At 39.4% G+C, this 21,918-nt stretch overlaps 13 protein-coding genes and 1 non-coding gene across 16 annotated transcripts; 5 read left to right on the forward strand and 9 right to left on the reverse strand.

The window, feature by feature from the left end:
* Window positions 1–4: 4 nt before the first annotated feature.
* Gasu_39760 (uncharacterized protein) lies at window positions 5–2,099 on the reverse strand. Its single transcript, XM_005705063.1, has 5 exons — window positions 1,987–2,099; window positions 1,763–1,939; window positions 1,495–1,718; window positions 1,123–1,447; window positions 5–1,056 (listed from the first exon to the last, which is right to left on the reverse strand). Exons 1-5 carry the CDS (start codon window positions 2,083–2,085, stop codon window positions 55–57), a joined length of 1,827 nt encoding a protein of 608 aa, XP_005705120.1. The 5' UTR covers window positions 2,086–2,099; the 3' UTR covers window positions 5–54.
* A 110-nt stretch (window positions 2,100–2,209) lies between these two features.
* Gasu_39770 (prolyl-tRNA synthetase) lies at window positions 2,210–4,070 on the forward strand. Its single transcript, XM_005705064.1, has 2 exons — window positions 2,210–3,243; window positions 3,309–4,070. The coding sequence occupies exons 1-2, from the start codon at window positions 2,234–2,236 to the stop codon at window positions 4,006–4,008; spliced, it is 1,710 nt and encodes a 569-aa protein (XP_005705121.1). The 5' UTR covers window positions 2,210–2,233; the 3' UTR covers window positions 4,009–4,070.
* Window positions 4,071–4,077: 7 nt separating this feature from the next.
* Gasu_39780 (uncharacterized protein) lies at window positions 4,078–5,449 on the reverse strand. Its single transcript, XM_005705065.1, has one exon. The coding sequence runs from the start codon at window positions 5,427–5,429 to the stop codon at window positions 4,221–4,223; it is 1,209 nt and encodes a 402-aa protein (XP_005705122.1). The 5' UTR covers window positions 5,430–5,449; the 3' UTR covers window positions 4,078–4,220.
* Window positions 5,450–5,459: 10 nt separating this feature from the next.
* Window positions 5,460–6,497, forward strand: Gasu_39790 (chloroplast inner membrane import protein Tic22). The gene has a single exon (XM_005705066.1). The coding sequence runs from the start codon at window positions 5,468–5,470 to the stop codon at window positions 6,473–6,475; it is 1,008 nt and encodes a 335-aa protein (XP_005705123.1). The 5' UTR covers window positions 5,460–5,467; the 3' UTR covers window positions 6,476–6,497.
* A 7-nt stretch (window positions 6,498–6,504) lies between these two features.
* Gasu_39800 (AP-1 complex subunit mu) lies at window positions 6,505–8,079 on the reverse strand. 2 transcript variants are annotated; one of them, XM_005705067.1, is made up of 6 exons: window positions 7,997–8,029; window positions 7,824–7,943; window positions 7,492–7,770; window positions 7,167–7,444; window positions 6,567–7,116; window positions 6,505–6,541 (listed from the first exon to the last, which is right to left on the reverse strand). In XM_005705067.1, the coding sequence occupies exons 1-6, from the start codon at window positions 7,997–7,999 to the stop codon at window positions 6,530–6,532; spliced, it is 1,242 nt and encodes a 413-aa protein (XP_005705124.1). In that variant the 5' UTR covers window positions 8,000–8,029; the 3' UTR covers window positions 6,505–6,529. The 2 variants fall into 2 exon arrangements, with proteins under 2 accessions (XP_005705124.1, XP_005705125.1); XM_005705068.1 differs by having other exon boundaries at window positions 7,824–8,079.
* On the reverse strand, window positions 8,043–8,125 carry Gasu_nc0042. The gene has a single exon. It is a non-coding gene; the product is annotated as a tRNA-Leu (tRNA).
* An 89-nt stretch (window positions 8,126–8,214) lies between these two features.
* Window positions 8,215–11,369, reverse strand: Gasu_39810 (formate--tetrahydrofolate ligase). Its single transcript, XM_005705069.1, has 12 exons — window positions 11,164–11,369; window positions 11,033–11,113; window positions 10,813–10,979; window positions 10,603–10,761; window positions 10,347–10,556; window positions 10,049–10,298; window positions 9,850–9,997; window positions 9,733–9,799; window positions 9,412–9,682; window positions 9,222–9,355; window positions 9,003–9,168; window positions 8,215–8,951 (listed from the first exon to the last, which is right to left on the reverse strand). Exons 1-12 carry the CDS (start codon window positions 11,312–11,314, stop codon window positions 8,836–8,838), a joined length of 1,920 nt encoding a protein of 639 aa, XP_005705126.1. The 5' UTR covers window positions 11,315–11,369; the 3' UTR covers window positions 8,215–8,835.
* A 40-nt stretch (window positions 11,370–11,409) lies between these two features.
* Gasu_39820 (3-beta hydroxysteroid dehydrogenase/isomerase) lies at window positions 11,410–12,510 on the forward strand. The gene is made up of 3 exons (XM_005705070.1): window positions 11,410–11,897; window positions 11,951–12,136; window positions 12,187–12,510. The coding sequence occupies exons 1-3, from the start codon at window positions 11,435–11,437 to the stop codon at window positions 12,411–12,413; spliced, it is 876 nt and encodes a 291-aa protein (XP_005705127.1). The 5' UTR covers window positions 11,410–11,434; the 3' UTR covers window positions 12,414–12,510.
* Window positions 12,511–12,579: 69 nt separating this feature from the next.
* Window positions 12,580–13,150, forward strand: Gasu_39830 (calmodulin). The gene is made up of 2 exons (XM_005705071.1): window positions 12,580–13,003; window positions 13,052–13,150. Exons 1-2 carry the CDS (start codon window positions 12,629–12,631, stop codon window positions 13,127–13,129), a joined length of 453 nt encoding a protein of 150 aa, XP_005705128.1. The 5' UTR covers window positions 12,580–12,628; the 3' UTR covers window positions 13,130–13,150.
* A 4-nt stretch (window positions 13,151–13,154) lies between these two features.
* Window positions 13,155–14,499, reverse strand: Gasu_39840 (phosphoserine aminotransferase). The gene has a single exon (XM_005705072.1). The coding sequence runs from the start codon at window positions 14,333–14,335 to the stop codon at window positions 13,187–13,189; it is 1,149 nt and encodes a 382-aa protein (XP_005705129.1). The 5' UTR covers window positions 14,336–14,499; the 3' UTR covers window positions 13,155–13,186.
* Window positions 14,500–14,521: 22 nt separating this feature from the next.
* Gasu_39850 (MFS transporter, PHS family, inorganic phosphate transporter) lies at window positions 14,522–16,339 on the reverse strand. Its single transcript, XM_005705073.1, has 2 exons — window positions 15,872–16,339; window positions 14,522–15,699 (listed from the first exon to the last, which is right to left on the reverse strand). The coding sequence occupies exons 1-2, from the start codon at window positions 16,311–16,313 to the stop codon at window positions 15,080–15,082; spliced, it is 1,062 nt and encodes a 353-aa protein (XP_005705130.1). The 5' UTR covers window positions 16,314–16,339; the 3' UTR covers window positions 14,522–15,079.
* Window positions 16,340–16,349: 10 nt separating this feature from the next.
* Gasu_39860 (uncharacterized protein) lies at window positions 16,350–17,250 on the forward strand. The gene is made up of 2 exons (XM_005705074.1): window positions 16,350–16,500; window positions 16,560–17,250. Exons 1-2 carry the CDS (start codon window positions 16,358–16,360, stop codon window positions 16,750–16,752), a joined length of 336 nt encoding a protein of 111 aa, XP_005705131.1. The 5' UTR covers window positions 16,350–16,357; the 3' UTR covers window positions 16,753–17,250.
* Window positions 17,251–17,267: 17 nt separating this feature from the next.
* Window positions 17,268–19,349, reverse strand: Gasu_39870 (U2-associated protein SR14). 2 transcript variants are annotated; one of them, XM_005705076.1, is made up of 3 exons: window positions 19,091–19,349; window positions 18,857–19,028; window positions 17,268–18,784 (listed from the first exon to the last, which is right to left on the reverse strand). In XM_005705076.1, exons 1-3 carry the CDS (start codon window positions 19,339–19,341, stop codon window positions 17,390–17,392), a joined length of 1,818 nt encoding a protein of 605 aa, XP_005705133.1. In that variant the 5' UTR covers window positions 19,342–19,349; the 3' UTR covers window positions 17,268–17,389. The 2 variants fall into 2 exon arrangements, with proteins under 2 accessions (XP_005705133.1, XP_005705132.1); XM_005705075.1 differs by having other exon boundaries at window positions 19,076–19,349.
* A 2-nt stretch (window positions 19,350–19,351) lies between these two features.
* Gasu_39880 (translation initiation factor IF-2) lies at window positions 19,352–21,909 on the reverse strand. The gene is made up of 3 exons (XM_005705077.1): window positions 20,608–21,909; window positions 20,160–20,561; window positions 19,352–20,105 (listed from the first exon to the last, which is right to left on the reverse strand). Exons 1-3 carry the CDS (start codon window positions 21,808–21,810, stop codon window positions 19,515–19,517), a joined length of 2,196 nt encoding a protein of 731 aa, XP_005705134.1. The 5' UTR covers window positions 21,811–21,909; the 3' UTR covers window positions 19,352–19,514.
* Between the last annotated feature and the right edge of the window lie 9 nt (window positions 21,910–21,918).

Raw genomic sequence — 21,918 nt, forward strand, 5'->3', positions numbered from 1 at the left:
GATATTGTTTCGGTGGTATCCAACAGGACGATTCTTTTGGAATACAACTGAATCCTATGGAAAAGAAAAGCCATGTAGACAAATATTCATCGAGATAATAGAGACATACCCAAATAAATTTCTACTAGGACTGGATGAAATGGACACCTGCTGAGGAAGCTCATGGAGTGGAATGGAACAAGAATGAGTCATAGATAATGTATCGGATTGGGAATCGAAAGATATTTTGTTCATTCCTATCCATAAGGAGACTGCACCGTTTTCCTTTTCTGTTGTCGTGGCACACCATAACAAATATTCATCCCGATACCATAAAATACTATAAAGAGAACCCTCAAGGATTGGAATGGCAAAGGACAAATGAATGGATAATTCTCTATTCTCATTATGTTTCAACCATAAACAATGCACTCGTTGTGTTTCAGGTGAAATATATGCAATCACGATGGCAGCATTTCTTTCATTCCTATAAGTGATGGGTTGGGAAGAGGAAAGAAACCAACGAGGAGGAACATCCACTAAAGAATAGGTCCAAACCAAATGAGAAAGGGAGTTCCATTTCAAACTCTCCAACTTTTGATAGTAATCATTCCATTGTTCTTTCCATTCATCGATATCCAACGACATCATCCATTCTTGAGTTGGTGAGAACCACTTTACATTCTCATCATCATCAATAGGATATGGATATATATCTTTCAACTTTCTTACCTCTTCAGGAGTATCGTTGATATCCAAAAATAGTATCACCTTGAACACATCTTTGATAGGTAACGAAGAACTTTGAGAGTCTCCATCCATACAACCACTTTCTTGTGCAAAATGACGAGCATGATAACAAAACCAATCCACAAAACTAACAAGTCTCTCCATATAAGTAAATATACATTGCTTCCACTCATTCCATTGATATAATAAACCAACAACTCTTTGTTTCATTTCCAAGCTTTGATCATATATCGAGGCAAATATATCAGGCCTTTGTTTTCGTTGGTGTTGTAAAAAACTTTCCAATCGACTCCATCTCATCAACATTTGTCGTATTTCAATGGATATCTGAATTGCATAGAAAGCATGAAAAGTGTTCCATATATAGAGAAAGAGAGAGAATTTTATACTTACTTGCTTCATAAGAGGTATCAAATATTGGGATATCTTTTCTTGTATTTGCTTCTTCCATCTCTCAGCACCCATCAATGTGATATGGTTTACGAAATAAGGAGTAAATACGGATAAAGACTGTCCATTGATTAATGATAAAAAGGCCTCTCGAACATGAGATACATCTTCATTGTAATCCTTCAACATATCTTTTAATACGTTCCATTTCTCTGTTACAAGTTGTCCGATTTCTTTCAATGTGGACAGTATCTTTTGATAAGAAGTTTGATAATGAAGAATACTTGTATCCAATTGTAATACATTCTCAGCAAACCATGCAAATGGACTAGAAGAACAATCATCAAAATATTACGAAAGAATAACAAAACCAACCCTCCCCAACTCTGAAGACTATCATCCAAAGATAGAGCTTGCAAAGTAATGGAACGAGTAGAAGAAGAATGAAAAGCATAAAATAGATAACCTTGCCTGCTAAAATAAAGATGAGAAACAGGATAACTTTCAAAGAGACTCAATAAAGGTACTCTTCCATGCATAAACGCACGAATCCACCCACTCCCACTCGATAACCACAATACACTTGATGTGTTGGGTATCTATGTAGATAAATAAATGAAACTGGAGTGCATTGCCGACTTACTTTATCCAATACTTGTTTGCTAATGTATTCTTTTCTCTCTCGTTGAATCAATTCTTGATAACAAGGATCTATACAACCCATATCTTTTTCGAAATCTGTCCAATACAAGTTGGCAACAGAGTCACCAGGAAAGACAGTTTGTTCAAAATGAGAGTCATCACTTTCCAACTGAAATATCTATACAAAAGTATGAGAATAAAAGGAAAAACTTCAACTTCACTAACGTTGAGTCTTCCATCCGACCTTCCAACAGCTATAAAGTTACCGTCTGGAGACCATTCGAGTGCTGTCACCGTCATAGTGGATTGACCAAAGGGTATCATAAAGGAAGACAACTTTTGCCATAAAACTCTATAAACTGCTACCTCACTATCACTTAAAACAACAGCAACCAAGTCTTTAGTAGGACATAGAGATAAAAGTTTGACAGGAATAGGTAAAGTCTTGTCTTGTAATTTTTCAAAAACATTCATGGGACTCTCCAACCAATGGAACAGATGTGCCTCTCTTCGTTGTCTCTTTCTAGTACACTCGAGTTGGAAAAATGATTCAAAGTTTACTATTCATCATAGTTGGAATCGACACTTGGCCTGCCATCATATAGGTCGTGCCCAAAAGTGGTCTTATAAAAATAGAATTCCAGTAATAACCTTTTCTTGCTTAGCAACTGACGTTTCCTCGAAAAGTGATAACAAGATTACACCAAGAAGCGAAGACTATTCTGCCTGGTATTTGCACGTCATTCAAGCTGCTCAACTTGCAGACCAAAGTGCTGTGAAGGGTTGTCTTGTGATACGACCTTATGGTTATGCTGTTTGGGAACTGTTAAGGGACCACTTGGACAAGTTGATCAAAGAAACAGGTGCACAGAATGCCTATTTTCCATTATTTATTCCTCAAAGTTTTTTATCCAAAGAAGCTGAACATGTGGAAGGATTTGCCAAGGAATGTGCAGTAGTGACTCACCATAGGTTGCGATTGAATACCAATTCCACTTTGGAACCAGATCCTGAAGCTATGTTAGAAGAACCTTTGATAGTAAGACCTACTTCCGAGACATTGATTTGGAATATGTTTCAAAAGTGGATAAGTTCTTATCGTGATTTGCCACTTTGTATCAATCAGTGGGCAAACGTAGTACGTTGGGAGTTGAGAACCAGACCTTTTTTACGAACGACTGAATTTCTGTGGCAAGAAGGACACACTGCACATACTAATGCTAAAGAGGCAATGGATAAGGCAAAAGAAATGTTAAATGTGTATACTCAACTATGTGAAGAGTTGTTAGCTATTCCTGTGATAAAAGGATGCAAGTCACCAAGTGAGCGTTTTGCTGGTGCAGAAGAGACTTTCACAATAGAAGCCATGATGCAGAATGGTTGGGCTTTACAAAGTGGTACGAGTCACTTTTTAGGACAAAATTTTGCCAAAGCCTTTCAAGTTTATTATACGGATACATCTAGTCAGGAACAACTGGTTTGGTATGTGACTCTTATGAGAATCCACACACTAGTCAGTGTATCAACTCATACATCTTTATTATTAGGGCTACTTCCTGGGGTGCTTCTACTCGTCTATTGGGAGCTCTTATTATGACCCATTCAGATGATATAGGTTTAGTATTACCTCCCAAGGTTGCTCCCATTCAAGTGATTATTATTCCTATATGGAAGTCACAAGTGGATAAGGAAGATACTTTACGTGTTTCTCAAAAATTATTGGAACAATTAAAAGGAGCTCAAATTCGAGCAAAGTTAGATGATCGAGATTATATTCGTCCTGGAAGTAAATACTTTGAATGGGAAAGGAAAGGCATTCCCCTTCGAATAGAAATAGGACCAAGAGATGTTGTTGATGGAGTAGTTACCATTGCAAGTCGTATAGGAAACCAAAAGAAATATGCGTTACCATGTAATGAAAGTTTGACTATGCATATTCAACAACAACTTGAAAATATGCAACGTTGTTTATTTCAGCAGGCCAAAGAACGAATGGATTCTCGAACTTTCAGAAATGTGAGTTTTGATGAAATGAAGAGAAGATTGAATGAAAAGGATATTCAGAAACAGGGCTTTTTCTTGGTTCCTTGGAAATGCAATGCTATTCATGAAGAAAGGATAAAAGCAGAAACGAAGGCTACCATTCGTTGTTATCCTTTTGATATGCAACATTTGGTAAAGAATGAAAAATGTTTCTATAGTGGTGAACCTGCAACTCATATGGCCCTATTTGCTAGAGCTTATTAAAGAAATACCTAAAATAGTTGATATATCATTCCATACTTGATTGAGTCTTAAGATATTTTGTACTTTTTCTTTCATTCGGCATTGTTTATTGTCTACAAAAATATAACCCATAGAATAATTCATAACAATATCTTAGCATAACGAAATCCAATTTTTATTCGAAACAATGGAATGTATCGTTATTATTATAAAGCAACACATGAAACACACATTTACTTGATCATTTGTTTCACCTGATTGGAACTTTTCTGAACTCCTGTAAACTTGGCAAACATAACCCACTGTTGTGAACCCCAAAAAGTATTACCCCATCGTAATAAAAAGGTAGCTATACTTTCAGCTTTCGGAGTAGACGAAAAGATTCGAGGAAAAATATGTTGTTCAATGCCATTCACGAGTTGATAGCGAGTACCCGCAGAAACTCCAAGAAACAATCCATAGGCTGCTGAAGTTGTCAACACATTAGACATTTGATTTTCTGGAGTAAAAGAAGGGTCAAGTGCCTTGCGAATCATAATTATACTGTTGGTCAAAGCCACTCCAATAAATGAACAACAAAACCCTGTCATCGAAAGTTGTCCGACTTTGTAAAAATACGATATCATTCGCTGACCAAGTGTATATCTGTGACCCACTTGAAATACACTTCCAGGTAGATCCTTTGCAAAGTTGGCTATCCATGAAGAATGAGAAATATGAGAACCACTAAGGGATATAGCAGGAGCTGGGAAATAAACCAAAGCAAAATCAGCTAAAAATGCCATAATGACATTGGCAAAAACAAAGTCAATCTCTTTCCAAAATCTATCGCGTCGACGTTCCCATTCTGCAGATAACTTTCCACATAAGCCTAAAGACTCTTCAATAAGAATTTTCAACAGAAACCTTTCATCCGCTAGAAATCTATTCCTCAAGCCCTGGCTAAGACTCATCAACAAACGACTGACAGGATTTGCTCTTGCTAAAATATAGTTCCGAACAACATCTTCTCCTATTCGACCTTGCTCAAAAGCTTGGCGAACTTCTGTTGAGATAGATTCCCAAGATAATCCATGTTTGGTCATAAGTGCAAGTAATGTGCCATCAGGTCTTCCAGGTTGAGAGGCATCGGAATAATCCCCATCACTTTTACCATTTCCAGCTTTACCTATTCCTCCACCACTAATATTACCTCCATCCATTTCCAACCTTCCAGTTGAATCCTTTTCAGTACCTCGGGAAGTGGAAAAGTTGCCGAGCACTTGTTTCCATTCAGGAGTTTCACTATTCGATCTGATACATAGTTTCCAATATACTCGATGTAAATTAGTATGATTCTTTCTCAACGATGGACTGTGAAAAGAAAAACTGGCTGTATCCGAAAGAAAACGAAAAGAGACTCCAGTGTTGAATGGACACAACGGAATAAATGCACTTGTCATATCGATGGAATGAATAAGCAAAGAATTCTCATTGCAATATGTTGTCGTCATTTGTGCAGCCTTTCGGTGATGCCAAGTGCCAAAGAACTAAGAAAGCACCCCAACTTTCGAAAAGGATGCTTCTTATTCAAAGTAGAACATTTGTTCAAGGTTCGATGAAGATTCCTAGACAAACGTCCGTTCCTCGGTATAGCTGGTTCTCTTCTTCTCATAGAATACTCGTTAGCTGTTGTCAAGCTACAAGAAGGAGTCAAGCAGTGTTGAGAAATTTTGCAGTAATTTTGACTAGCTTACTTCTGAGTGGAAGTGTTTTTCCAGTCATTCCTGGTTCAAACGCAAACAACGTTTTGGAACCCGTTATTGCTTCCTCCTTAAGTAAAAGGAGGGCACGAGAACTATTGAAAGAGAGAACGAAGAATGTTAAAGTTTATATGGTCGCCAACCAAGCAGGGCAACCTTTTTTAGCAGAAGGAGTTGAATCAAATACTCAAGTAGGACTTTTCTTTTTCACAGCCGCAGATGCCTCTATGATGCTGATGCAGATGAGTCAAGGTGCTGGTGGCAGCGCACGAATAGAGGCAATTTCATTGGACAAAGCTTACGATATGGTAACTGCGAAACCTACACCATCAGGATTGAAGGACACCAAAGGACGTGATTTGAAAGTAGTCTTTAGGTTTTGTCCAGAAGTTTATCAAGTTCGTTTTTATAGGCAATTAGCCAAAAACAAGTCTCTACGTAGCGTTCCCGTGTTTGTTGCTCCCGATTTGGTGTTAGAAAAGAATAATGAAAACTTGATTCCCGCTTTTTTAGATAAGGAAGATTTAGAAAAGTCTTGGAAAGAGTTGAAAAAGACTCACCCAGAGCTTCCTCTTCGACCGAAGATTGAGGCTGTGGATCTTTTGGACGTTTTGGAGGAAATGGAAAAAGGAACCAATCCTGATATTTATCAACTAGGATTCTATGCACCTCGTAAGAACCTTGTGTGGGTGCAAGGCAATAATAATCACGCAGATTCCGCAGAAAAAGATCATAATAGCAGTTGACAATAAATGATTATTTTGCTACCGAAAGAGGCAATGAATATTTTTAGGCCATTCTCAATTGGTAATCTCCATTTTGTGTAATATAACGAACCCAAGGAAGTGCACGATAACCACTCTTCTCAATAATTTTCAAATAACGAACTTGTAATCCGGATACTGTAAAATAAGGAATCTCAAACTCCACGGATATGGGACGACGTACAGCCTGCTCTCGGTTTTCAGAGGATGGAATCGAAGGAAGTCCAAAATAACCTCTAACAACAAGTTCTTGTCCTCCATGTAAATGCTTCAACGACCATACCACAACATCCTTTTCAGGAGTATATTTCACTCGTCCAGATGCGCTTTTAAACGAAGGAGTATCGGCATCAGGAGGTGTCGGAATATGAATTTTCACAGAATTAGCTGTATATTTCGGTTTAAATTGCGCTCTGACGTTAATAGTGTAATTAACACGATAGGGATGAAACTCAATCATGGCATCAACCCAGATCAGTGGACGCATTGGAGTACTTAAACGATAACTCATCAGTTCAAACTCCCCATCCGGAGGAATAAAAGAAATTGTTCGATCGGTCTCAAACCGAGATAAGCGAACGCATTGATGAAACTTTATATCTTCTAGCTCTACAGCACGACCTCTATTCAGAAATGTAAAAGTAACAAATAGACAATGAAAAAAAATACTCACTGTCCAGGTCTTCCGGTTGCCTCAAACTGTAGTTTGTCGTTCAAACCCAACTTGAGTTCTGGCATGCCACTAAGATATGACTTCATTTTCATTTGACCTAGAATTTCAGAATAGAGCAAATTTCCATTGGCTCCCACGAGAAGATTAACTTTCTCAATCACATCCAAAAAAACTTCATTACGCTGGTGCTTCACTCCCTCTGAACGCCAAGAAACAGCATTCGTCACAGCTATCGGGGGACGTGGACTTTCTAAAACATGTCGCTCTTGCGTTATGTACTGCAGAAAATATATAAAAACTAAAGCAAAATAAAAACAAAAAATACCTCCTGGAGAACCTTGCTTTCCGTACTTTGTGGAAAACCAAAGTCCATCATTTCGTCCAAAAGTTCATAAATAAGGACAAAGTTATCTCTAATAGACTCTTCCTCAACGTCCTTGAAATATTCACGAAATACGAGCACAACACGATATAAAAAAGACAACATAAGTGCAGCGTTCGCGTTGGTTCTGGTGACAGCTACTAGAAAAATATCCGCCACTTTGATGAAAGCCAAAGAATATCCTCTTTGCTCATCGTGGAGAATGGGTTTTGTGGAGCTATCCTATAGAGAAAGTCTCCGAAAAATTTAAAGTTATAAGAGGAAACCCTACTTACATCTTCTGCCTCGATGACTTTTAGTTTCACTTGACTTATCACATCGACTGGAACGTCTCCTCGATAATTTCGTGAAATAAGTACCCTTCCTCTGGCGTCCAATATATACAGGGCAGAAACCTTTACCAAAAACAATAAGAACAACAACACACCAAAACGTCCTTTCTCACCACCATAGTTACGTTCAGAACTCAACCCACCCACCAAAAAGTATAGAAATGCAGAGAGTGGGATTTGAACCCACGCCATCTAGGATGACTGCGACCTAAACGCAGCGCCTTAGACCGCTCGGCCATCTCTGCGAATTATGGAAAGGAGGCACTTCTCTATATGAAATGAAGTCATTGTTCTAGAAAATTCCAATAGAAAGCCCTAGCGCCATCTTGAATCTTCGGATTAGATTTTAAATACCTATGCCAAACTATCTTTTCGTTGCATTGGATTTCGAAAGAGTAGTTGACAACTTATGAGCGAGTTGGTACGACCTGGTCGTTTCTTTGATAGCAACTTTGGTGACTTGTTTTCATGGACAAATGACCCCTTCTTTCGTGATACCTGGAACTTGGTGCCTAGATCCAGCAACTCAGAGTCTCAGTTATGGTCTCCAAGAATCGACCTTATGGAAAAAGAAGATGCGTTTCTGGTCAAAGCGGAAGTACCTGGTGTGCCTAGGGAAAACATAAAAGTTGATTTGAAAGGAGATATTTTGAGTGTTTCTGGGGAGAGAGCAGATGAAAAGAAATCCGATGAAGAACGAGAAGGGACAGTCTTTCACAGGATGGAGAGAAGTTACGGAAAATTTGAAAGGAGCATAAGGCTACCAAAACAGATTGATAAGCAAGGAATCAAAGCATCGTGTAAAGATGGAATATTGACCATAACGGTGCCTAAGAAGCATGTCGAGAAGTCGGAGTCACAGAAGATCGAGGTATCCTTTGAGTAGTCATAGTTTGTATTTGTCTCATGTATGATTTGACTGTTTACGATGAACCATAAACTTATATTTTAAGCATCAAGACAATCCCACTATTTTGCCCGTTTCTGGGTCTAAATCAATTTCGTAATATGCTGGTCTTGTTGGCAACCCAGGTATAGTTTGCATTTCGCCACACAAAGGATAAACGAACCCTATCAACACTCAAGTCCGTCTGTTGGGTTTAGGAATGTAGACCTGCTTACCTGCGCCAGCACTTAAACGCACATCTCTGATAGGCAAAGTGAAGTTCTCCGGAGCACCTTTTAGAGATGCATCCGCTGAGAAACTGTATTGAGTTTTTGCAACACAAATGGGTAAATTGCCAAACCCTTGAGACTGATACCTGTCTACCTTCCTTTTTGCTTCTTCCTAATTCCAAACTCTTGAATACGGAATCACACGATATATTAGCCACTTCTTACCGAAAATTCAACGTCTTTTGCTTTGTAAACATTTTTTGCTACGGCGTTTATCTTCTCTATCAAAGAATCTTCCAACCGATAGCTAAAACGTAAGGGAGACTTTGCGAATTGGCAAGCACGAATGACTGCTTCCCCTTTATGCAAACATTTTTTGTATCAAATGTGCGACAAACAATTGAAAATAACTTACCCAATTCTGTGGCACCCTGACCACCTTGTGCCCAGTGATCTGCCAAAACTGCATCAAAGGCGCCTGCTTCCTTACAGCTCTTTATCACGAGCTGTATTTCTGAGTCTGTATCGTATTGAAATTTGTTTAAAGCAACAACCACAGGAATACCAAAAGCTCTCGTGTTGGATATATGCCTTTTTAAATTGCACATTCCATTTTCTACCAGTTGCAAATTTTCCTGAGTATACTCATGAGGAAGTGGTGCCCCTGCAGTCACTTGTGGACCACCCTAATAACATTATTTCCAACCGAAAGCAATCATGAATTTCATTTACTCACACCATGCATTTTCAAAGCTCGAATGGTCGCCACAATCACAGCACAGTTGGGAAGCAAGCCTGAAGCCCTTTTCAAATAGTCCTTCAGACACTTCACTTCAAACTCTACAAGACATACCGGCATTTGATATTGACGAACTTTTCCAAACCAATATCCGCACCAAAACCAGCTTCTGTCAAAACATATCCATCTTTGCCTACCAATTTCAACGCCAACATATCTGCAATAACCGAAGAATTTCCATGAGCTATGTTTGCAAATGGACCTAAACAGCCATTATCTTCGTCATTATCTCAAATTAGAACAAACTAATTACCTGCATGAACAAAAACTGGAGTCCCTTCCAAGGTCTGCATCAGATTTGGCATAATTGCATCCTTCATCAGCACAGTGAGAGCACCACCGATGCCCAAGTCATCTGCTGTAATAGGATCTCCATTTCTTGATGTGCCAATTACCATTTTACCAAGTCTTTCACGCATGTCTTTTAGGCTTGTACTTAGTGCCAATACTGCCATGATTTCTGAAGCTACCGTTATATCGAATCCAGTAACACGTTCATGACCCTGTTGACAAAATTAAGCAATATGATCTGGGTTGATATAGTAATATACCCTTTCTGTGTCACTCTGGCCAATAGTAATCTTACGTAGAAATCGGTCATTGACGTCAACAACGCGTCTAAAAGTAATAGTTTCGGGATCAATGTCCAAACGCACAAACTTTGCTCTCTCCTCAGCAGTCAGTTCGTTGGGATCTCTTTTATGGATACCCAGTTTCTCCAGTCTCTGTAGCATGACAGGTGCGAATCGACGAGAACCGTCCTAGAATAGCTGAGTATAAACCAATCAGGTAGTTTGATTTCCAAACCTTATTGGGGGGACAAAGTCTGCGAAATAGTGCTTCATCGGACTGGGTAGCTTCATGAAACATACGAGTGTCTATTGCTGCAGCGAGTAGATTGTTGGCAGCACCGATGGCATGAATATCACCGGTCAGGTGTAAATTGAACTCTTCCATAGGAATGACCTTGAAGAAATTGTCGCATAACACTTTCATATTTATAAAAGTTGCACACACCTGTGAATATCCACCACCTGCTGCACCTCCTTTTATACCAAAAGTGGGACCTTGGGAGGGTTGTCTCACACAAGTAAAGACTTTTCTTCCCAGGTGTGCTCCAAGTGACTGACTTAAGCCTACAGTTGTTGTGCTCTTTCCTTCTCCTAAGGGCGTTGGAGTGATGCCTATAAAAATATCTCTCAGCGTCCCAAAAACACAATAACCATAAATACTTTACCTCCAACCACAATATAGTTTCCATCATCTCGATCTTTTAACCTCTCCAAAACGGAGAGATGCACTTTGGCTTTAGAGGGACCTGTGAATGTATTATTCAGGCGAGAGGCAACAAGGACATCGTTCACTCACCATACAAGTCAATTTCGTTATCCTTGAGACCTATTGCGTCACCAATCTCTTTGATGGATAACGGTTCTACCGACTGTGCAATATCAATATCTGACGGTACAGGTTTTCGAAGCTTGTCCAACTTTCTAACAGTTTTCCAACAGCTATTCATCTGTATAGAACAACGACGTTATTCTAATTCAAAAGGTAGAAAATATTTTCAATTTCTGCCACCAGTGGGAAATTCAAAGGGGGAGCTTCAAACTAACCACCGAATGGGTGATAAAGGTTAATGGCCTTCCTCCAGTCTTGCTCATTTGGCCATCCATATCGTTCGCAAGTAACTTTGTTGTTTAGGCATAAAGGTATCAGGCATTGCAGAAGCAATCTTTTTGGCCTTTTCTTAAGAATGACAACAAACTCACCTGCAAACCTTCTCGTTACGGGAGCCTCGGGAAGGACAGGTTCTCTAGCTCTAAAGAAGGCAGCTACCCTCCCACAACTATTTAGCCCCAGAGGACTGGCCAGATCCAAAGAAAAGACAAGTAAGTTATTCGACAACAACTATACTTTCTTTTTCGGTTCTATTCTCGACGAGAAAATCCTGAGAGAGGCACTTGATAACTGTAAGAAGTTGTTGATTTTAACCAGTGCAGTTCCTATTATGCGCCTTAATCCCGATGGAACTCCCAAACAACCTCCTGAATTTTTTTTCAAACAAGGAGAGGAACCTGAGCAGGTATTTTCTTCGGAAAGTATTTTATGTGTCTCTTTGATGCTAAGTAATAGTTTAGATAAAATGGCATAGGAAAGAAAAAACAAATAGAAATAACAAAACATTGTGAAGAAGAAAACATTAAAATAATAAGCAATAAAACCGTTACTCAAAAGGACCATCCTTTGAATCGCCTTGGAAATATTCTCATGTGGAAGAAAAAGTCCGAAGATTATCTTATGTCTTGTGGTATTCCCTTCACTATTATCCATCCTGGAGGTGAGAGTTTAAAGCTTTTTCTAAACAGTTTTTTGCTAAAGTTTCCAAAGGTCTCGTAGATAAAGCTGAAAGTCGACGTTCTCTAGTGATTGGCCATAATGACAACTTGGTGAATAGCACACACAGAACTATATCTCGTGAAGAAGTTGCCGACATAGCCTTACAATCTTTCCTGCATGAAGATGCAAAATATAAATCTTTTGACGTTGTCTCTGCACCTTGCAAGAAAGACGAACAAGTGGTTCGCGACTGGAAGAATTTTTTTTCAAATACATAAAATCAAAAGCATGACTCTCAGAACGTTATTCGTTTTGCATGTTTGAATTCAACAAAACGTTTTTTGTATGAAACTCAAGCACTGTTTGTTTTGAAAGCATCGACTCTACATTTCCCAGACTCCTTTGCAAGGGCCTTTGACATTTTCAAAAAGAGGTTTTAATAGTCATTCAAAATTTAAAAATTTCGATTGGGACGAAAGAAAGCGCGGGTGGGATGACTCGAGACGGAGAACGATTACTGACTCATAACAAAATACAGTATATGCAAAATGCTTTTTCGCTTTTAGACCGAAACAAAGATGGAAAGATTGACTTGAAAGATTTGGATATCATTTCTAATGTCTTCAAGGATATCAGTAGAGACAAGGTGGAAGAAGCCTTGAGGATTGCGGACTTGGACGAAGACGAAAATTTGGATATTTTCGAATTTCAGGCTCTTATCGCAAAGACTTACGAAACTGAATCTCAAAGAAAACTAGAAGTGGCATCTCTTTGCTCTTTTCTTCAAGGCGCCAAAGATAACGAAATATCCATTGCAACACTGGCTTCCATTATATGTCAAATGGATAGCGAAATGACAAAGGCAAAGGTAAACAATTTTCACTACATTGAAAGGTATACTCAACTTGAGTTGAAGGCAGAAGAAATGTTACAAAGTGTTTTTCCTGGAAAACAAACAGTCAAAATGGAAGAGATATATGAGTTGTTTCCTTAAATGGGTTTATTACAAAAGAACAAATTATTCTCAAGGAAATACTACAGCTATTCTATCTCACTTACTTTCTCCGTTGACGACCTGAGATACTTGTTCATAGGCCCAATGCAACCACTGAGTCAAACTCTCCAAATCTGATGACTCTACAGTAGCACCGCACCATATCCTTAGGCCTGGTGGTGCTTCTCTGTAGGAATCAATATCATATGCTACTTGTTCTTTGGCAAGAAGTGACGAAATCTGCTTCACCTTTTCCTTGTCTAGGTTCAAAACGAGACAGACAGAAGTATTAGAACGTATCGTCTTATTTTCGGCCAAAAAATCGATCCATGAATGCTTTTGCACAAATTCCTCTATAACTGCCAGATTCTTTTCCGACCTAGCTATAAGACCTTGTAAGCCACCCACAGACTCTGCCCATTCAAGTGCATCTAAATAGTCTTCAACGCACAACATAGAAGGCGTGTTGATAACATTTCCTTCAAACAGAGCTTCATCCAACTTGCCATTTTTCGCCATTCGAAAAAGTTTCGGCAACGGCCAAGGAGGGGTATACTGTTCTAGTCTTTCGACTGCCCTTGGGGACAAAATAAGCATTCCATGCGCTGCTTCTCCACCCAATACCTTCTGCCAAGAATACGTCACAACATCCAACTTTTCCCACGGAAGAGACATAGCAAATACAGCAGAAGTTGCGTCACAAATGGTTAGCCCTTCTCTATCGTTACTTATCCAGGAACCATCTGGTACTCGTACTCCGGAAGTTGTTCCGTTCCACGTGAAAACAACGTCGTGACTAGGATCTACTTGAGAGAGATCGGGAAGCTTTCCATATTCTGCAGTAAAGTATCTTACATCTTTCAACTTGAGCTCATTGACAATGTCTGTAAGCCAACCTTTTCCAAACGACTCCCAGTAACAGACGTCTACCGGACGAGGTCCTACCATGCTCCAAAGTGCCATCTCCACTGCGCCGGTATCGGATCCTGGAACGATGGCAACACGATAGGACTGAGGAAGCTGCAGAATTTCTTTTGTCTTTTCGATAGAATTCTTGAGTTTGGCTTTCCCAAGTGCTGAGCGATGCGAACGACCCAGTGCTGCCTTATAAAGACTATTTTCTAAAGAATACCCAGGGTGTTTTGCACAAGGCCCAGAAGAAAAGCAAGGAGACGTTGGTTTTGTGCTTGGTTTATTCATGGTCATTGACTCCAACAATCTATTTTGAACAACTATGAAAGGTTGTTCTGATTGATGCCAAAGCTGAGGGCGAGGAAGAATTATCCAATCAGAAAATGAAACATGGAAATGGAACTCCTCTACTAGAAGAATGCTGCGCTTTTCCACCTCCAACTTTCCTCTACTTTTCTTACCCTTTTTCCACTTCCAGGAAACTTTGTCTTCCTTTTTCTTATCGCTCTTTTACCTTTCTTTAAAGTTCTTTGCTTTGTTTAATTTTTTTCTTCTGGAAGACAGACGAGGCTACCCGATTTCGGCCAATAACTGTTGTTAACATTCAGATTTGTCCTTCGGATAGTTTAGTCTCTTTAAAAACGTCAAGCACATTTGAGCACAAAAGAAACTGTGACATGTATTCAAGTGGCTTATGAATATTATGTTAGACAAGGATGGAAGCTTCGTTTCTACTCCAAAAATGTCGTAAGAGAAATTTTCGCATTGATATCTAATGAGCTTGTAGCAATGTCTTTTTTGAACTGGAATTCTTCCCCACCCTTAGAAGTATTCCCGCTGAAATGATCAGATGTTGATGGCAATGTTTTTTCATTCTTTGACTGTTTCTCAATTACTTGACGTCACTAATCGACCTCTTGAGAGTGACACTCTTTTCATTCCTCCAAAACTTTATTTAGCAACGAAACAATGACTAAACTAACAAGAGTATGCCCGTAAAATTATCAACCACTATTTTCGGAATTTCATAAACAGCTTTTAGGCGATTGACTCCTTTACAACCGAACTCAATTTTGAGTCTTCCATCTTAGAATCATCCTTCCGAACTTTGTCAGAGTCATTGACATCTTCTTTACACATCTCCATAAAGTTCACATTGCAGTCCCATAAGGATGTCTTCCTCAAGTCAGGAACAAGGAGAAGCGCAACAAGCAAGCCAAGAATTGCAAATGCAGCATCAAAATACTGCATTCCTCTTAAACCCTTCGTACCTCCTCCAAATGACTGCTGCATTGAAAGAAACACATGAACACCGATTGCAGCACCTACCTTACCAAAGGCTGAGCAGAATCTATACAGCCTAGCTCTGTAAATTGTCGGAAAAATTTCATTGGGAGTGAGATAAATGGATACTGCAAGGAAGTATTGCAATGCAGCTCGAACAGTATTGAGGAAAACATACACGGAGGCATGATTAAAAAGTAATGGATAGGTGCCTACTGTGATGGCAATAATGGATGCTAATGACAGCCAACCGATCAACTGCACGTTTCTTCTTCCCAAAATATCAATTAGAAATGAGGATGCTAGAGGTCCAAGAACCATCAAAACTACGGTAAGTAGAGTAATCCAAGTAGCTGTAAACAGAGAGGCTCCCTCTTATTTCATGAAGAATAGAAGCGCCAAAGGTACTTATGGAGAAAGTTTCAAAATCTCTTATAAACCAAGAATTTGCACATCCAACAATACATGGCCAATATCCTCTCCAAACGACAATCATATTCTTCCATTGATTTTCGAGAGACAGTGAGAGTCCATTAACGGAGCTACCATAAGATGCTGTTGAAATAATAGCACCTATAACAACAAAGCTAGATGTAATAACAAGGCCTGCTTTCCTACCGTGAATATCAGCAACAATTCCAAAAAACAGCTGACCAATGAGAACTCCAAATAGAGGAGCACCTGTTAAGGAATACTCTAGAAAGGAACTGTACTGATTTCCATATTCAAGTTGAAATATAAGGTTCATTATACCAGTCACTTCATACTGATATCCATTAGAAAGAAAGCCAAGTGCAGTTCCAAGTCGATTGGCACTTATAGCAGTAGTCGTCAGTTCCATTTTGTTCTTGTCTGGCATAATAGATGATGCATTGTTCGACCCTACATTTTTGTTCTCCTCATCTTTGATATCTTCCATTATTTGGCTTGCATCTAGTTGCATATACAGGCTCTCGTCCAAAGTGCATTTCTCTTTGGCGGAATTCATGATATATGGAATTCACTACTACTTCAAAAATCTAGAATTTGCAGATGGAAGGAAAGTCTTCCACAGATATAAATGTCGCTTCAGAACTTGAAGACATAGATAACAGACGATTTCCGTTAGCAGAAGTCTCACTGACTCTTGTCTATAAAGGCGACATTTTGATAGCTACAGCAATTGTCGTCTCTTGGTTTGTCCCATGATCATGATTTTCCTTTCAACGGATTGAAAAGTAAATTGATTCTCTAGTAATAGTGCTCTTATTGTCTGTGATATTCAAGAAGGATTTCGTAGCTCGATATTATCATTCCCTGAACTTTTACAAGCAGCCGGCTTTCTTAGAAAAAGCGCAAAGTTACTCGGAGTTCCTACTTTGTTTTCTGAGCAATGGCCTGAAGAGTACGGCCACACAGGTGAAAATAACAATTCTTTCCTTGAATAAGTCGAAAAATTCGATGCTAGTTGTAGCAAAGTTTTCTCAAAAAGGACATTTAGCTTGCTTGAAAATCAAAAAGGAAAAGAGCTGCTTTTTTCAACTAAGCGCGAGAATATAATTTTGGATGGCGTTCAAGCACATATTTGCGTACAACAGTCAGTTTTAGATATCCTAAAAGAAGGCTTTCCAGTATTTCTTGCAGTCGACACAGTCGGAGCGAGAAGAGATGTTGAATATGAAACTGCCATTCATTGCATAGAACGGGCGGGTGCCGTTCTCACCACAAGCGGTTGGTTGTGGTTTTTACATTCTGATGCTTGAGAATTCAAACCATGAAGAGAAACAATAGTGTTCCAGTGGTTACGAGATATCGATCATCCTTGTTTTTCAAAAGTACAAAGTCATTTAAAAAGACCATCGGAAAAAAAGGAATACGGATAGCTTAACAATTTAGCATTGATAAAACCAAGCAAGTCATTTAATAGATGCGAAGTTATTCGGATGGATAATATACAGTTTGTTCCAAGAAGCACTTGTTTAATTTGCAAAAATTTCAAAACGTAGGCAACAAAGGTTTCAATGTTTTTGGTTTAAGAGCAAGAACACTTGTGCACAACTCTCCATCCAAATCCTCCATTCCATTCTACTTTATTTCAATCTCTATTGCTTCTTCATCTTCTTCTAATGGAACACCATCTAAATCCTCCTCCTCGATCCAATCCTTCTCGTCTCTTGCAACCGTTACAGAAGTCTTCATTTCTTCTTCCTGCTTACTAGTGACAGAAACTGGAGACTGTCCTTGAATACTTGTAGAAGCTTCTCCTTGAATTGATTCAGACTTGAGATAAGAACGACGATAACACGAACGCAAATGCTCTATGAACTCTTCCGGGTATAAGGACCATGTGCTCCAAGCCTCTAGAACTGCCTCGATTTGTGCACGAACCGAACTAGATGCTATGAAACCTTGAATCTTTTCGTAGCTTTTTCCAATAGAATCAAATATTTGCGGAAGTACCATTTGAAAACGTGAACGAAATGCAGAAGCATTGTGTACTGGAGCCACACTATTATGGAGAATATCAGATATTAGATACAAACGAGCAGTCTTAATAGCAATGGGGGTTTCGTCCAACATCAAAGACTCCGCAATAATGGATGCGATATCCCCAGCTGCAAAGGCTCGTTCCACACAAAATACCATAGCTTCTGCAATACAACTTCTTTCAGGTGAAATATTCTGTAACAACTTCATCAACTGATCCACATCTCCCTGTTTTAAACTAGCATCTTTTCGGCTAACTTTGCTAATAATGTCTTCTCCTTCCTGTTCTCTAAAATTTTCTGTCAAAACTTCCAACTCATTCTTCTTCATGCCAGGGTTGTTATAGGGCTTGGAACAAGTCGGTGGCCTCCATGAAGGTCCATTTTCATACATCACAAAAGGTATCGTTCGCCATCTCGATTCCATATCTCCTTGACACAAAGAATAAACTTTCCAACGATAGTATATGCTTTCTTCAGAAAGACTTTCGTTGACATCAAATAGAAAACGAAATCGAGACCGACCCTGGCTACTTAATTTTTTCTCTCTTTCTATTACCAGACTCTCAAAGGCATAGCCTTCCTTGGAAACGTGCAAGGCTAAAAGATCAATCTCTCTTCTACGTTGCAGGTCAAAAGGAGGGACGACATCAATAACTACGTTGTTCTCTTTGGCGTGCTCTCCAGCAGTATCCAAAGCAGTCGTTTTCAGAGAAGAACCACCATAAACAAACCCACTTGGAGGAGACAGCGGCTTCAGAGGTCTCTTTACAGGCTTCCCCCAAGCCAAGCGGACAAGAAACCCATCCAATAAAGTTCCTTGTAACGCTTCCAGTGCTGCTTCTGCATCGTCTCTTTCCATAAAGGATACAAAACCAGAATTATATCCTCGTAAGTGTTCTTCTGGAGTTCTAGGGTACATGATTTTAATACTCCCAACTGGACCAAAGCGACCAAAAGTTCTCAACAACGTTTCCTCCGTCGTAGAAGGGTTCTGTTGAAAAAAGTTAGTCGTTGCGACCAACAAATCTCCCAAAAAAGCTACTATGAATAAAAGTCACCTTACCAAGTTTCCAAGAAAAATATTGGTTGTCAACGGGTCTCCCGAATCATGAGAACCGACAGGATTCAGAAAAGTTTTTGGAGCTGATTGTGGAACAGACTGCGGAGTTGCTGTCTTTCCTTTTTTGATTTCCTCCAAAAATGTATCGATATTTCGCTTCTTCTTTACCGACTTCCTGGTATTTACGAAGACTCAAAGGTGAGAAGAATATTTTGGAAAAACATACAAAAACGCTGCCTGTACTTGTTTTCCAGTAGTCCCATGGGGCTCAATAGAGTCCCTTCACTTGCTTTCTTGGGTCCGCTGTTTAGGTCTTGGTTCCAGGTCGACTGTGTTTCTTGTAAAGTCTCCTGTTCTGGTTCATCCTCAGCCGCAAACGCGCGAACAAACTCTTGATATAACTCTGCAGCTTCGGCCTTTTCTCTTTGGTTCTTTTCTTCTACTTTTTTCAAGTGCCGTTCAAATGGCGTAAGTCTTTCTTGAGACATTCACCAATTAAGAAATGACAATTTTTTCATTCATTCCAAACAAAACATGTTTTAAGAAATTTTATTCAAAACTGCAAAGCACTGAAAATTATTCGCCTTTCAAGAGAGCGAAATTTCCCTATTATCTTGCATACGTACAAAATGTGTGTTTCTATGCTCTCCAGCTATGAAGCTCAAGTAACCAAATATTTGTCTTCTTTAGACTCTACAGGAACCAATTCCACAACTTCAAGCGTATCACCTTGCTGGAAATCCTCAAAACCAGATATAATAACACCACACTCCTTTCCTGAAGAAACTGAGGGAACATCCTCTTTGAAGAACTTGAGAGAATCCACTTTGCCTTCCCCAACAATATGGCCTGAACGATAAATTCGAACCTTGTGATCTCTAGCTACTAAACCATAGGAGACTACACAACCTGCAACTCTTGCTTCTTTTCCATGCTTTCTGTCCAAATGGAATATTTGCTTAATTTGTGCAGTACCTATAGGCTTTTCTACAGTGGATGACTCCAACTTGCCCTCTTGTAAGGATTGTATATCGTCTAATAATTCGTATATGATGTTATAGTGACGAATCAACACTCCCTTATGTTTAGCATGTTGTATTACAGCTGTGGGAACTTTACAGTTGAAGGCTAATATTGATGCTCGCGAAGATGCAGCCAAAAATATATCCGAGTCTGAAACTGCACCAACTCCTGAGTGTATCACTTCAACGTCCATTTCTTCGCCTTTCATCTTATTAATGCATTCAAGTACCTACAAAAGTGAGACAAATATAAAACATCACTCGAGATCACAGATTGGTCTTACAGCATCAACTGAACCACGAACATCTGCTTTGACTATAAAGCTCAAGCGTTTCTTCAACTTAGAAGAATGGCTGCTGTTCGTCACAAATGAATCTTCTCCTTCTCGCGACTTTAACTTTTCTGATGCTCGCTGAAGGCTTACTTGTAAGGCTGTTTGTTGGAGTTTCTTAAAGTAGATATCAGCATCAAACTTTTCTGAGAACATCTTGGCATCTTCTTCATCTTTCATAACAAACACAAAACTCCCCGGGTCCACCAATTCTTTCATTCCTACCAATGTAAAAGGAGTAGATGGACCTGCTAAAGAGATTGAATTCCCCCGATCATCTAACATTCGACGTGTACGACCCCATGTTCGACCACTTGCAACATAATCGTGCACACGAAAAGAACCCCAGCGTACCTAAATTGTCGTTTTTAGATTGGATATACGAATATAGACAACGTACAATACAATTCGCAACACTTCCCAATCCCTTGGATACTTTAGACTCTATACAAATTGCTTCTCCAGGATCGTCCTTGTTTGCTCGAAGGTCGGATAGTTCTGCTTGCAACAAAATTGCGTCAATCAAATTCTCGAGACCTTGTCGTTTCACAGCTGAAACAAGTACACATTGTACATCGCCTCCTATTTGCTCCACTTGGAGTTCTGCATAGGAAAATAAATCATTCATAACCTTCTCTGGCGAGCAACCTGAAATATCCACTTTGTTTATTGCCACGATTATCGGAACTTGAGCATTTCTTGCATGATTCACAGCTTCTAATGTCTGAGGCATTACTCCATCATCTGCAGCAACCACTAATACAACTATATCCGTAACTTGAGTACCGCAAGCTCTCATAGCTGCAAATGCCTCATGACCGGGAGTATCTAGAAAAGTAACCATCGCATCATTCGAGAGAGATACCGAAAAAGCTCCAATATTCTGAGTTATGCCACCTCTCTCTGAAGCCGCCACACTGGTATTCCTCAACGCGTCTAATAATGTAGTCTTCCCGTGATCAACGTGTCCCATAATGGTGACTACCGGAGGTCGAAGAGGAAAGGAAGCCCAGACTTTCGGGTCATATTTTTGAAGGAAACGCGGGGTTTTCCAGCCTGTTTTACCAGGTTCAGCTGAAGCCTGCTTTATTACTGATACTTTCGCTCCCCAATCGGACAACACAAGTTCTACAGCGTCAATGGATACTACAGAATCAGCTACAGTCGGTTCTCCAGTAAATTTACGAAGAGCAACAGCAAGTGCTTTTGCAGATACTTTTAACTGCGAAGCCACATCTTTTACCGTTATAGTATCACCACTCAGTATCTCCACTTTAGCACCTTTCAAGTTGCGTTCAAGTTTCTTTAAATTTTCTATTACTTGAGGGCTCTTTTCAGGTTCTTGCTTTAACTGGCTTTTCCTATTCGCTTTTGTCACGAGCTTTCGCGAAGGATTTAAAGTGAACTTGAAAGGGCGCCATATATTCTGATTGTTCCTGTTGGAGGAAACGCCGAGTCGGAGTTGTTTTTCAAGTGAGACTGCTTCAAGAAAATTTTGAGTTTTCTGAAAGAAACGATAAGTGTATACTGCCTTATTGCTATTTAGTTGAATATTTTCTGCGCTTATTCGTTTCCACAGCAAGTTGAGTGACTGTGCCATCATCTCTATCTATCCATTACACAACTCTCCGACATTCTTACGGTTGGCCTTGCATTCTCTATCCAACAACACTCCTATTGAAAACTCAATGACAATTTTTTCAACTTATAA

Source organism: Galdieria sulphuraria (genome assembly GCF_000341285.1).
Source record: "Galdieria sulphuraria unplaced genomic scaffold scaf_34, whole genome shotgun sequence".
In the NCBI taxonomy this organism is placed as follows: domain Eukaryota; phylum Rhodophyta; class Bangiophyceae; order Galdieriales; family Galdieriaceae; genus Galdieria; species Galdieria sulphuraria.